The sequence below is a fragment of the Dermacentor variabilis genome, chromosome 5 (assembly GCF_050947875.1).
Source record: "Dermacentor variabilis isolate Ectoservices chromosome 5, ASM5094787v1, whole genome shotgun sequence".
Taxonomy (NCBI): domain Eukaryota; kingdom Metazoa; phylum Arthropoda; class Arachnida; order Ixodida; family Ixodidae; genus Dermacentor; species Dermacentor variabilis.
In genome coordinates this window covers 78,991,121-79,006,175 of record NC_134572.1, presented here as the reverse complement: position 1 = coordinate 79,006,175, position 15,055 = coordinate 78,991,121, and the positions used below count along the sequence as shown (strand labels likewise).

General features: G+C 44.5%; 1 protein-coding gene across 2 annotated transcripts in view; it reads left to right on the top strand.

The window, feature by feature from the left end:
• The window catches only part of LOC142582847 (gamma-butyrobetaine dioxygenase-like), a 47,007-nt gene that overhangs the window by 15,634 nt on the left and 16,318 nt on the right, over positions 1–15,055 (top strand). Inside the window, exons 1-3 of one of the 2 annotated variants that reach the window (XM_075692925.1) lie at positions 9,438–9,677; positions 13,581–13,655; positions 14,374–14,528. In XM_075692925.1, coding sequence (XP_075549040.1) covers positions 9,671–9,677; positions 13,581–13,655; positions 14,374–14,528 — 237 coding nt within the window. In that variant the 5' untranslated portion in view covers positions 9,438–9,670. Of the gene's footprint in view, positions 1–9,437; positions 9,678–13,580; positions 13,656–14,373; positions 14,529–15,055 lie in introns of those variants that run through there. The other variant, XM_075692926.1, reaches the window with a different exon arrangement.

Below are 15,055 nucleotides of genomic sequence, written 5' to 3'. Positions count from 1 at the left end.
CGAATGTTTCTTCTTGGATTCCACACTCATACGACTTCATCTGACGATGGTACAATAGAACAATAGTGTCAATTTCGTGGATTAATGAAGAAGCAGGCTAATACAATAAGGACACTACTGACTTGGGTACAGAGATATGATTGAAATCAAAAGTTGTGCTTTGCTGCATCAGAGACTCTAAAATAAACTGTGTAGAGCCGGTACTAGCCGCTTTAATCGTGGCGTGTAAAAGTAAGCTTGTAGGCCGGGGGTATGCTGCTCGCCGAGCATATGCTCGGATCTCACGTTGCGATTTAGGCTTTATATTGTTCGAAGAGGCCAACCCTGCGTAATAAGGCGTTGCTTATAAACTTTGTTGCTTTGGTCAATTTATTCGCTTCGTAACAGACGCTATAGACGTTTCTAACGGTGCTGGTAAATCTAGATGTCCTTCTGCGTAGGAATTTTTTACACAAGCCCGGAGAAGCAACATCGAGTGTTCTACAAACTATGGTCACGCAGCAAAACAAGAAGAAGGAATAATGCTTTTTGAAAACTATACTGGCTATACTAGACACTAAAGTACCCTTCCACAAGATTTTGCTATAGCAAGAAACTACGGTGGTGGTCAGAGTACACAACAGCGAAATGTATCTTGATCCATTGACAAACACATCAAATCCTGTGTCTACGCTGATGATGGTACAGCTTCCTCTTTCCTCCTGTGCCAAAGTGACACTTATTTTTACGGAGCAAAGGATAAGGTAACTAATATTCGATGGTAGTCACTACGCGAATTTCTGGAGCCCTGGGGCCCTATGACGTAAAACTATTCCAATCTGTTTTTATGCCAATCTCCTGGCGTCAAATTTACGTAACCACCGACGCAAGCATCGGGCGGTAACCAGCAGCGTTGTTTGAAAAGCCCAATCAAATACGCTTCTCGTTTACAGGACGTCCCTTTCTTTTGCTTTCAAAGCGAATAGCATAGATTGCCTGCATTGAGCAGTTTTTCCTATATAACTGGCTGAGAAGAGGTGAGAAGCACGCTCATATGGAGAGAGTTTCGGTGGGGCCGAGCCAGCACAGTGAACGTAGATAACAGAATGAGGAGGGTGGTGCCGGCGTCTGCGATTGGTCCGCTTCGCCTTACTTAGCTTGCGGTGGCTGGTCGAAAATCACGGCGGCGTGCAACGGAAGGTTAAAAATGCCACTAAAACACATGGTCAGCAAAGTAGAGTTGGCAGAGCAATGTCGTATACATGTTGAAAGGTCTTGATAACGTTATGCGGCTATGAAAAATCTTTTATCATACGCAAATAAATTCATGTTCCCAGGCATCTCCGAGTAGCGAATGCCACAGCGATCGGCGGGCAGCTATCTTCTATCTCTTTCGGAACGGGGCAGTGCCTCGCTATTCAGAAAAGCTTTGAATTTTGTTCGGCACATTAATGCACCTGCAACGCGTACACATCATTCTGACGTAGTGAGTTTTCGCAGTCTTGTGACGTCGCGTGACAGACAGGCAAAGTGGGTGCAGCCCGAAAGAGTTGATCAATAGTAATTGGTCATACAACGCCTCTTCCGCTAATACCGAGAAAGGCGCCGAATCAGAAATTATTATTTTTCTCTCTTTCGGTCTAATCATGCATAATCAGCGTGCACATATCATATCAGTTGGGGCATTTTCGCGGTTTTCGTTATGCCGCGTCATAGACAGGTGCATCGGTGGTGGCTTGAAAACTTTTTTACGATTCGTGGAGGGCTGTTCACAGAATTGGTATAGAAGAGTTTGGAATAAGTTTACGTTATAGCGCCCCTCTTGTGTCCAAGGTTCAATTATTTCTGCTTGCCAGTGCGAGATTGGGCGTTTGATAACAGGCAAAGGCCAATGCGCCTTCCCGGCGTCAAAGTACAAACGTTTCGGTTTTGAGTATATATATTCCCGTATGGCAATAAAGAGAGTGTTTCCAGTCGAATGAAAGCCTACTGCCATCGCTACCAAGTTACTTTAACAAAAGCAGTCCCAATATACTCGGCGAAAACGGGCACATTTCCGCCAAATGAATCCTCTTACTAATTCAGCATGAACAATGGCACGAATGTAGTCACAAAATATTTCAGTCTTCGACTCCATAAATGCAGGACATCAAAAAGTGCCAATCTCCGTTTAATGCACTGCACTGTGCTGTACTGCAATGCGCATATTGAAGTTAAATTTAGTTAACTGACTGGGTCCTGAGTCAGCCAACCAACAACCTTGGGTTGAACAGCTGAAAACGATGACCTCTGATTAACCGTGTCTGTTTTGCACCGCTATAGGGCTCACCCAGAACGTGGCAGAAAATTCTTGAATGAGCTTCAGTCGACGTATAGGCGCTTCACAAAAGCTTGGTAACGCACACCTGAATTGGTGATAGAGCTGGCGTTCAGCTTATTGATGGTCAGTACGATCCCGACGCAGGGTCACCTTCGGCAAAGCTCTGCAATCACAATGGTATACCTAAACACGCCTTAAGCATCATGTCCGACGAAGAGGCACGCCCGCTGAATCAGAGTTTGAACTTTTACGAATTGGTCTTTCCGTTCGCTTCAAGCCTATTTGTTATCATCAATGCTTGACGCCCTGAATGACCAAAATTGATTTGCCTACAGAGGCGCATACCTCTGGAGATCTTAAGCTAGCTGAACAAAATCGATCAGAGCGGATGACCGCATATCAGAGTGGTGCATGACCACTGATATGAATGAAGAGACCTACCGGCGGACGAAACGCATCAAGCCGCTAAACCCAATCCACACGAAGCTTCTTTTAAATGTATTTCTCCTTCGCCCAGTCGTGGCCCTCCACTACCCCCGTTTCCCTGGCATCATGTCCAGTGCGTATGATTAATGTACTAGCGCAGCTTCAGCCGCGCAAATTCAAAGCTTTGTGCATGGGTATCCAATTCTGAGAGATATTAAATACGCCTCTTAATGAGCTTGGCCCAATATGATCATTTGTATGTATAGCTACGCATTTCGTGCCTCTTTATTATTTTTCTTGTCTTTCCTTTTTCTCGCCTATCATTCCTGTTCCTTAAGTATAGGGTAGCCATCCGACACATTCTTGGTTAACTCCCTGCTGTTCTTTCTTCGTTTCTCACTCTCTCTCTCTCTCTCTTGTATATTAGATTCACTGGGAACTTTGAAAACATTCAGACCTGTCAACACACATGAAAAGTCTGTTTCTTTTTTGTTAGCGACTTCGTAATGAGTCCTATTTACTGAGATTTTCTCATTGTTAATTCATTCCTTTGTGCTGTATTTATTACATTCCGCCCAAAGATCGATGGGCGTAAGCTTCTCGTAGTTCCACTGATAAAGTTTCTTTCATTTATTTATTTATTAACAGCGTAACCCGATGTTTCCATCGATACACTACCTCAAAACTGAGAGCTGGGCGAGTTAGTGTGGTTCCATCTTAACGTAGAAATGCGCGAAAAGGACGTATACACGAGAAAGAGAGAAACGACAACCACGGGCGCCATGTTTATTGCTCGTGTTTGTCGTTTCCCTCTTTCTCGTCTACGTCTTTATCGCGCATTTTTTTCGTTAAGATGCATACACTTCCTTACTAGTCACGTTAAAAAGGCACTATATTTTTCACTCATTTCTGCATTCCGTAAGCGAATAATATACAGTGAATGAAACAATGATGCATGAGACGGGGCAAATCTTCATCGTAGTAAACCAATATATTCGCCCACAGAGTTTACAAACAGCTTTTTCATTTTTCATATGAATCCACCTCAGGATGTCACCAGAGTTCGTCACAGCACTACTCAGTTGTTTGAGGCCAGACGCTGAATACTTCTGGTGAAAGAATGTGGTGAAAATGCTCATTCTGCGCTGACGTTACGAATTGCTTATACCTTTTATCGGTTGCTTGCTTCGCGATTTAGCCCTGAAGGCATAATCATGTGTCGTCATCCCTTTTCTTAAGCCACGCACACACTCGCAATATATTTAGATATTTCTTTTGTGGCTCACAATCTAGCCGAACACAGCATGTCCACAGCTACATTTATTCCTAGCACTTGGTTCCTACATGAGATTTATCTCCCTTCATAGCTTTGTCTCGACTTCTCTTTTTTTAATCTGCTTTTAGTTCTGTACATGAAAACATACCCACTGCAGTCAGGCTACTTTTGCGAACTTTGACCGAAACTGTAAACAAGACCCTTTAATGGACACATATTTTCGCCGCAATAAAAGATAAAATGCCTCCGCATACCTCCTTGACACATCTCTTTCTATGCCACTGTCCCTGATAAAAGACCCTTCAGTTTTTTATTTTCCCTCACTCAAATGAACGTACCTAAACCTTTTATTCCTTTCTCGCTTCTGAAGCACTATGTTTCACTTATCGCTCAAGAAAAGTGTATTTCTGAAGTTTCGCAGTCATTTCTTTCATTTATTGAATACTATAGAAGTCTCTCAACATGTTCAATACTACGTTTAGGCCGATGACACTGCGTTTTGTTATCGGCTATTGCCGCCTACAAGCAGTACAGCTGTCGCACCAACGTGCAAACTGACGAGACAAAAACTTTCCTCACTTTGCTCATGTTTGCCGCAATGTCGAGATGTCACATGCTTGGAAGGAGAAATACATAAAGATAACGTCAGAAGGCCTCCGCGAAAGCACGTCCGATATGTCTATGGGAGCAATGAGTTCTTTTTGCACATTGGCTGTTTTCTTTTTCGCTTGTTTCTTTTGGTGATTCTGCAGTCGTGTTTTGATACACTCTAGAGAATGCATGCACTGCCTCGGGACACTGCTGTACAGCTGGTAATGTAATGAGAAGTCCGTCCCGCTAATAAATATAATCCAGCAGTAGACATTTTTCACAAAGCGTTTCTTATGTTTTATGTAGTGGCAGTCTTTCTTTTATATGTGCGCGTGCTCACTTGACGTGTTGGAAGGGGCGACAAGCAGTCACCGGGGCAGAAACGTGTCGTAGTAGTATAAGATATTCACGTTTGCCGTGATTGAGATCGGCACAACAAATTTAACAGTGCTCCCTATACGAACCGCTCTGCCGAGGAACTTTAAGAGCAGGTGTTGTCGTGTTTGTTTTTATCATTAGTCCCTATTCCAGGACTTATACATAAAGGTGAGGTGTTTTCGTTCAACGCCCTCTTGTGCTCCGTGACCGTAGACCTTGTTTGTAGCCGCAGCTTTGGAGGCACCATTCCATTTAGGAAGCACAGCTCTCATTCGGGTCTTAAATTGAACTCTGTACATGTAGAGCAGTGTACGTGTTCTAATGTATGGGGAACCTTAACACGGCGTCGACTATAATAACGTGGGCTGTAGCGGAGCCGGCATCAGATATACTATTTCCGCTGTCACAACCTTGCGCCAACTCCGTCGGAGGCCCTATGGCTGCAACTAGCCCTCCGGTATGTTGACTCGGTCTTGCAAACAAGATAAAACTCTGAAATCTCCCCTTTCCCATGCTTTCTAGTTGTTCATATTGCTTACTGAAAAAACGTTCGTGTAAAGTTTCTTTTTTTTGTGTGGGCCTGTTTGTCTTAAAGGCCCACACACCTTAGACGGCGCTTCGCTTCGGCATGTTTTTCGTCGTTTTTCAAGTTAATGTTGTTTAATAAACATACCAATACACAGTTGTTAAGGCGCTGGCTGCAGTATTTATTTTTGTTCATTTATGCACTGAATCCGCTTCAGTTATCCTATATACATACTATAATCATTTCTACGGCAGCCTATGTGACCATAAATAGAAAATAATACAGAAAATGTGAGCCCTTGCAGGAGGAACTTAACTCTTAACGAACCTTAACTGAGAAAATGTAAGAGTGGGTTTGAAGATTAATATGTAGAAGACAAAGAAAATGTACAATAGCCAAGCAAGGCAACAAGAATTCAGGATCGCCAGTCATCCTCTAGACTGCACAGGAGTACGATTATTCAGGTCAATTACTCACAGAGGGCCCTGGTCATGAGATGGAAATTCACAGAATAATAAAAATGGGTTGTAGTATATACGGCCGGCATTATCAAATTAACAAATGCTGACGGTGCTAACCGGTAGAATGCAATGCAAAACGGTTGAACTCAGAAACTTGGAGGTCAACAAATAAGCTCGAGAACAAGTTAAGGAGCGCGCAAAGAGCGATGGAACGAAAAATGTTAGGCGTAACGTTAAGAGGCAGGAGGAGAATGGTGTGGATCAGAGAGCAAACGGGGTCAGCCCAATATACTAGTGGACATTAAGAGAAAAAAAGGAGCTGGGCAGGACATGTAATGCGTAAGGTAGATAACCGGTGGACCATTAGAGTTACATAATGGGTGCCGAGGGAAGGGAAACGCACTCGAGGACAGTAGGAATCTGGGGGATGGACTTAGGAAATTTTCAGGCGTAAGCTGGAATCAGCTAGCGCAAGACAGGGGTATAATTGGAGGTCGCAGGGAGAGAGGCCTTTGTCCTGCAGTGGACATAAAGATAGAACGAGGATGATGGTGAATTGCAGTATCAGCGCACGAATTGCAGTATCAGCGTATACAGCCTACGATGACACAGCCGCATGTATGCACAGAGGCGACGCACAATATGTGCTCACGTTGTGTCTGAGGAGTTTGCCTACTCAGGCATGCCTAGGCTGAGTGTGCAGACTTTGCACTCGTGGGGAGCAGAACTTAAGAGTAGCACCGTCACAATGTCATTTCGATCTTTCTGAAAAAGAAAAAAAGAAAGTTTTGTGTTTAGCCCAAATAAGAATCAAACTAGTCATTGTGCTACGAAACGTTGGCAGAAATGTTAGGGAAGTGGCTTGGTTATGTGCAGGCAAAGATAGCTGAAACCAATGCAAAATATTCACAGGTACATTTATTATGAATGACATTGGCTATTTAAGAACCGTGTTTGTTGACAGGAATGTTTAGTTAGTAATAGTGGCCTTACAGCTCACCATAGATGGAGATTATTCACGCAGTCGTCGATTATTCACATTGGTAAGCTAAGTCAAGTTGGCTGTTGAGGCTCTCGAGCTTCTCGCTTCATGCTTTGTGCACAGCTGCAAGCTGATTGTACTTAGTTGAGAGACCGGTGCACTAAGCCTGTTGTCATAACTGTCATTGTCTGCGCTTGTTCTTTGTTGAAAGAAGGCACCAGGAAACTATTGCTGCTGATGGAATCGAGCCATTTCGAAAACCATGTTTAGCCCAGGCATCAAATAGCTGGAGAAGTGCTTCGGTTCCTTTCTTAATATCGGTTATTAATAGTAACAAAGAAGCAATGCCTATGGATGCTTATCTCTCCATTTGAATTTAAATTTTCGCTTTTGGCCTCAAAAGGAAGCTTTAGCTTGGCAGGTCCTATGTAAATGTAGGGGAACGGAGAAATTGCATTTTTTTTGGCAACCACTGCACCGATGTTGATGTGGTTTATTGAATTTCAACGAAAATGTCATAAACTAGTTACCGCGCGACGCGGATATATTATATAAGCTGTCAATGTTTTAAGAAAAATTCTTCCAAATTGCAGAGTTTCACGAAGTTTAGCCATCGAGTTTACAACTCTACCTCAGCAATGAAAAACAATATCGCCATTCTGTAAACTGCGCTAATAATATAACTAAAGCGAACAAAATTGCTTTATTGTACACCGCTCTGAAAACACACCACTAATTTGCGAGTAGAATATCGTGAGATCCTCGCAAAGAATAAATCAATTTTACCGAGCAGGTTAACTTATTTATCAAATTTACCCGCTTTAGATGCTCTAACAGATGCAGGTTACATAACTGCAGTATGTGTTGTTAGTTTGGAAACTTCGCGAAAAAACGCGAAGTTTACATATTTGTAAACTTCGCGTTTAAATTACTTGAGACATTGAGTTTCGCCAATGTTTTGTAGAAAACTTAAGGTCCTAAATACAAACTCGGCTTCGTACTGCTGTTTGCCAGAGCTTAACCTATTTCTCCTAAATGCAATTAATTTAGTTAATACCGTCCGGCTGTTGTCTCGTAAAAGCGCTTCTGCGGTTTACGTGTACTTCAATAGCGAAATCGAAGTTGGCATTGTGCTAAAGCTTCTTATGAAATTACTTTCATAGCTCGCGATATTCTAGTCGCGCCCACTAATAATTTGCCTGAGAGCGGTGACGTTCTTCTCCACCTGTTAACATTCGCCCACGATCTCTTACACGCGCCCCTTAAAGCCAGGGCCGATCCGGACTGCCTTTGAGAAAACAAGCAAAAATTGTGGGAGCCGGTTAACTAAATTGCTTTCTTCTTATTAAATGACTTGCAACAAGTAGCGACCGCGCCGAAGACTTCGCTGTTTAGAAAACACAAAGCAGCGTGCGTGTTGGCATCAGACGGTATTTTTCCCGCCTTTACAAGTTCATAGTTTCAGGTGCGTTGTGTTTTCTTCGAAGCGTGCTCCCAGCGTGCGGCCGTTCGCCAGCCCAATGAGCACAACAAAAACTCATATGCGCAGTTCACGCGGCCGCACCGACGTGATCGGAGCCGCGTAGCCGCCTGGCTCACTCGTTCTCCCAGCGCCAGCCGTTCGACTTCTTTTTGCCCTCCTCCAAGTAGCGAGGGGAGCTGCGCTGTGGCATCCTTCTCCAGCGTCTCCCTTCCGGGACCCCTGTAATGCAGCAGAGAGCGGCTCTCTAGCGCCGCCTTCTGCTGCAAAAGAGTTCCGGTCATATTTTTGCAAGGAGGAGAAGTAGTCTGATTTTTCACCCTCCGCTTCGTCCATGAAAACGCCAGCCGTTTATGTACATATATTGATTTATTCGTTTCATTGTACCCTAAACCATCTGCTAGAAGGTATTACATAAGTGGGGGGGGGAGAGGGGCAAGGAAGATAGACTTAATATTCAAATAAATACATAATATGCAAAACAAATACCAAGATAAAACACCGTACAAAGTAAGTACTCTACAATAAAACACGGCAAAAACAGGATACACAGCCAAATGCCATGTAAGCAGAGGGCATGTAGTAAAAAATTAAAGGACACCGCCATTATACATTGCAAACGCAGGAATATTACGCTGCAAAACAGAGTACACACGGTTAATGACATTAACTGCTCTTGCTCCATGCAGGCAAGAAAATGAACATGTCATAGGGCATGGAACTATTTCCGCTTAGCTATCCTTTCTTCTGGGAGGAATGGTACGTGAACGAAGACCCGCAATCGCGCGCTTGTGGCTCGACTTTCAGGCCGTTCCTAATTTAGACGGCACGTATTCTGCGCAGTGACATATATTCGACGCCATAAAATATTCGTTCACAAGAACATTTCAGCATACTAACCGTGTGTTGGAGTTTTGTGCATTGAAGAAAACGCGGTGCTAAATTTCTTTAAATTCCGCACACTGCCACTCCGTTGACGAGGGAACCACTTCTCCGACATCTCTCGCCGAATCCCGACCGCTCGCACTCGGTGCCTTCACGCGTTCCGGAGCGGTGCCCTCGCATGTATGTGCGGGTTCCCTTACTCACTCGGCAGGGCGCCTAGCGGCGAAGATTGCAACTGTTTTTTACGTCACCGGGAGCGCCCAAGGACGGCCGAGTTTCAAAGCAGACGGCGGCACTGCTGGGCATAGACGATAAACACGCCGAGCGCATGAGAGGCCTGCTTGGGGAGCCCGGAGAGCAATCAAGATGCAAGGTATGTTTGTGGTTTGATATTTAAATAACTTCAATTACCTTCTTGTCACAGCCGTAGCCATCGCTTAAGAACGTGCAATCACTGGGAGATATTACTGCAAGAATTCCCGACCTCGTACTTGCATTGCCGCAGATGCGCATCATCAGTAACCGCGGCCCGTTGACAGGGTCACTGAAGCCTAAGTGTTAAGCGGACGGTACGGAAGAAAGGACGCTATTGAGCGTTTGTTCCAAAGGCCATTGAGGTCGAATAACGAGAGGGTTTAAAAATTGGCACGTAGGGTGCACGTGATTGTAGTGGCAAAGTAGTTAGTAAGATTGCCGACAGTGAGTGATGTTCAAGGGCTCTGCAGTGTACTGATTTAGAGCAACGCATTATTTATTCCTCTTTATTAGTTAATGAATTTATTTATACAATGTAATCTTACAAAATTGCCTTGGAAGGCACAGGTAGATGCGAACAGTTGCCTGACTGGGCCCTGACACACTCACAGCTGCAGCCGTATAAGGCAGAATCAGTCTATAAAAGTGCACCACGTGAAGCCTATACCATCATTACGCAATAGTGTGAATATTCTTTGGCATGTCTTGTCTATGCTCATTAAAAAAGTCTGTCTTGTCTAATATTTTCTTCTATAATTTAAATTCCAAAACGCGAGGTTCATGTGTTTAAAGAGCATCATTGGTCGCTCTTCCTTTTCTTCATTATTATTATGCAGCGCTAAATCTTTAAAAAAGGCGATCGTAAGTCATTAAAAGGCACACAGTACCATTTCGGTTTAAAGATAAATTGTGAGCTTTAATGGACGGATGCCACTTTATAACTTCATTTCGCCAGATAAACACTCCTACATCCCCTTTCGTTTTTTCCTTTATATAACAAAGTGAGGACAGTTCGTGAGAAGAATTAAAGAAACCAAGCAAAAAGTCGAAGCCGCACCATGTCGAATAGCAAGGGCGCACATGGTGAACCGGGAAACCATCGCTTTAATCAGATTGTTTACAAAAGCAGAGCGTCGCCTGCGGATGAGTGAGGAGGGTGGGAGAGAGTGTCATCTCGGAAGCTCCCCGCCGTGGTATCGGCTTGGCTCGTGGGCGTGATAGCAACGGGGCGAGCTGGCAAAAAGCAAACTTGGAAAGAGAAGAATAAAGCAGCTAAAAATTCACGTAGAAACTCCTCGAGCAGTCTTCTAAGTACGCGTAAGCATTTGCCCATCTCCACGCAGCCCGTAGCCATTATGTAAGTTATGAAACTTGACCCGGCCACTACAAATGACAGCGCTACGGGGACACGAACTGCTGCGGACGGCGGGGCAAGGTGAAATGATGACGCAAGCAAACTACAGCAGGTGGCGGCGCCAGATGTGGTGACGACGTTCCGATCATTAGAAGCCGTTATCGTTCTTTAGCGCCTTATCCATCCGCGTCGAACCAATATCAACCGCGATTATACGAACTCCTGCGGGCGCTTAACGGGCCTTACCTTGAAAGTGATCGGCGATGGGGACAGAGTGCTGTTAGCTTCGTCTGAGCTGTGTTCTCGCCGCTCATTTCACGTTGAAGCGAGTGGCAGCACAAAGGGCAAGTTGCTCGCTGCTGTGGGCCCTATCTTGAAAGCGATCGTCTTAGGTGACGGACAAGCGGGTTTCCTCGTTGGATAGGCATAGAAGTGCTTAGCCATTTAACCCGTTTACTTCTCGCACATTGTTAAGCCTGAATGAAACAAAATGCGCCAACGAAGTGTTTGCGATAGCTTTTCATTGCAGTCATACGAATCAAAAATGTACGCGGCTGTATGTTGGATATGACAAGAACAATAAAAAAGAGGCAAAAAACATATGTCGCTGTTTTATAATGTTTTATGTAATACAGATTATTATAATTCGTGGTTTAGAATGCGCGCAAGCGAGCTTGTCTGTGGCTGAAACAACTCAAAAAGTCACAAGACATGAAACAATGTTTTCTACGCTGGCGAAATAATTGTTTTGGGATCTCGTTTCTCGGTATTCTCAAATCTTGGCTGGGTTGTTGTATAACGTTAAATAGAACGCTGTCAGCACAACAAATGAGAACGTTCTGCTTCCAGTGGCATTTCCCAAGTGCGCAAAGCGCCTCATCTCTCATCTGTGTTACCTCCTCAACCACAAATCTATGTGAAAATGTGCACGTTCACAACGTCTTACAGAACCCAGAAGAAATTTAGAGGCCTCCTTCACTTATTAAAAATCTGCTTTCATGACAGACATAACAAGTCACGGCGGTTGCCTTATGTGTACGCTGTGAAAGCAGGCCTTTGTACATTATTTGGGTAGCAGGCAGAGACTGCTGCCTCAATTATCACGGTCATCTTGCAAGGCAGGTTTGAGTCGGTGTAGGCAAGTGTGCTGGCTTTAGTGCTTCTGGATTCCGAATGCATTGCGGGGTTCTTTCTCATTTAAGCATGTCACAAAACCTAAAACCATCAGCTTGCCACGTTTATTCAATTGTACACTCTGAAATGCGATGATGACCATTAAGAATTACTTTTGCTCACACGTTAACACAAGTTGAGTTCACTTGACATATTTTCCATTCAGATTCTTCTAAAATGGTCTAGTATGCGAAGTTACCGTTGGTGGTAACATGGGAATGGAAGCATCGGTATGACGAAAAATTACGTTACACTAAGCCTCATCGTTTTCTTTGCTTTTTTTACCGCATAAAACAGTTACAATGTCCTATCGGCCTCATTTACATGTTGTTTAGACAACACACGCGTAATGTCAGTGAACTCATGTAAAGTCGGCTTGTTTGAGACACGCAAGCTTTAGGAATGGAATTATGAGCAATACTGATAACACCGTACGTCGAAAGGGAAGTCAATTTAGCACATAAAGCTTAAACTTCAAGCAATGCTAAAGAAAACGCTTGATTTAAAACACCAAGTAAGTTTATCATATTGCTTATATGCTCGTTCTAGCATACATGGTCCCCACCACATTATTTTCCATGTATCTTTATTTCTCTGCTGTTAAGCACTGTGTTTTTTCACAGCCTGAGAAGAAAAGGAGGACGAAGCCAAGTGAATTGTAAATATTTACTCCACACGGTGTGCATTCGACTTGAAAGGCGCTCTAACCCTTTAGCGCACGGTACTCTATGGAGGTGGGTGTCTGTGAATCGAGTGGGTAAGGAGGAAAGGCCCAACGCCCTTTGCAGTGTCGTCGTGCAATTCGGAGAAGCGAGCACACCATGTGGGTTCCGTCACCGAGGGGCAAAGTGGGTCACTGACCTAAACTTGAAGGGCTCGCGTTTGAGCACAGGCAGTGCCAACAACAATACGCTAAACTGGTGCTACGAGTTATCGCGCTTCCATTTTCTTTATCTTTATTTTTGTTCTTATGCCTCAAAGCTTTTGTTGGCGAGAATAGGTCCACCTCCTTATCCAGATGAGCGGGCATCCTCTGCGGACAGGTTCAACGCCCTTCGTGGACGCTTGGGGCAGAACGGCCTGGAAAGGCGAACATAGACTTGGGATGCTTTGTGCTGCACGTCTGGCATTGTCTCTGCATGCGATTTCCAAAGGAATAACAGAAGTGATTAAAACTTGCACCAAAACGTTATTTAAAGAAATATGGTTGATTTCTTACACTTTACATCATATAAGGACCAAGCCATATATGGTGTTAGAGGTGTCCCATGTCATGCAAGTTCGATAACAAAAACGAGTTTCTTCCGTTCGGTATAATATGCTAGAATTAATTATTGTTCAAGTTTATTTTCATCTATAGGCTTATTTAAACCATAACGACGACTATAATTATAATCGGCGCAGTCGAAAACTGAATCACGAAAATCAGAATGACATTCTTTAAAATTCTCAGCCTTGATGCCCCCTCGTAACCTGTTATATTCTTTCGTGCAGCTTGCCGAAGGCTGCTGTTTTCGGGCCTAACTCAGAGCCGTGGTCTCCTCAGAAGTGCTGCTGCACGCAATGGAGGTAAGAATTCAATTCAATTTCACTAGCATTCAGTTTGTGTTCCAATTCCAGCTACAGTGGCCTTTAAATACCATGTTCAATTTAGTGCAAGCAGTCTTGGTGCAGGCAAACAATTTCCAGTATCAATTATTCATGTGAAGACACAAGTCGCAAAATGACTTCCCCTCATGTATCTTTATCTTCTGAGAGCTTTCACCCTTACCTGCTTCGGTGGATCAGCGGCTGCCGTGTTGTGCTTCTAAACACGAGGTCGCGGAGTCATTTTCTGGCCTCGGCGGCCGCATTTCGATGAGTGTGAAATGGAAAAAGTGCCCGCGCCCCGTGCATAGGGGGCTGGTTAAAGAAAGCGAGATGGTAAAAATTAATTCAGAATCCCCCACTTCGGCGTGCCTCATAATCAGATTGTGGTTCTTGCACGCAAAATCCCATAATTAATATTTTAGGCCTTCACCACTGAAGGGCCTCAATTAATGTATGTCCAAGTAAATCTGTAATCTTGTAATGGCCAAAACAAAACTCTGCAGTGGCTTCTAGCAAATACAAGCAGTTGTTTACTGTTCAGTGTTTACTGCGACACCAAAATATAACAAAAAATCTTAAGAGCTTAAGGAATCTGTGGTGAGGCCACTGTAGGTGGTCGGAAGTGTTTGAACTGACCTTGAGGCGCGCATTTTCGGCGTGAGATAGAGAATGCGTCCCACGCGTGTTCTGTACGCAGGAACCGGCGTTCGCGCCATCACGTCGGATTTGGCCGAGATGGACGACGAGGAGAACGTCCCCAAGCCGATGATTCGTGACGTGCGCAAGGTGAGCGACAGCACCCTGTGCGTCACATTCTCGGACGACACCAAGTGCCACTTCAACAGCATCTGGGTAAGTGACGTGCCGAGGCGATTCCATTGCCGAGTTACCAGGCATTGACGATGCCTCGGAGACACGTCATCCGCCGCGCGCACGTTTTTTTTGACCGGGTTGGTATCTTATGCGTTTACCCCGCTGCCGCCGTGCAGTAGTTCTCGACATGTGGATCTTTTTGCGCACACCCAGTCACGCATTCGTCACGTGATTCTCGCACTTGTGGTTCAATAAGCCGGTGGACGAGAGTGTCCATCGCGAGGCACGTGCTGGCCTCACGTGAAGGACAAAGCCGGCAAATAGACTGTGGAACGAGCTCGACCTGGCAGAACGTCATAAACGCGTGGTGGATTCGGCATGGTAGATTATCCCGTGGTTTTCTGTCGTACGCCTACACGACTTTTTTCTGTTAGCTAGAAAAAGGGTTGGCACCTCACCGGACGCCACAAACACGGAGGCAATATAACCAAATCTGTGATGCCACTCTCAAGAGATGACACAAGATTCTTTTCACCAGAAGGGCATGATTGCGAGCTTTCCACAAA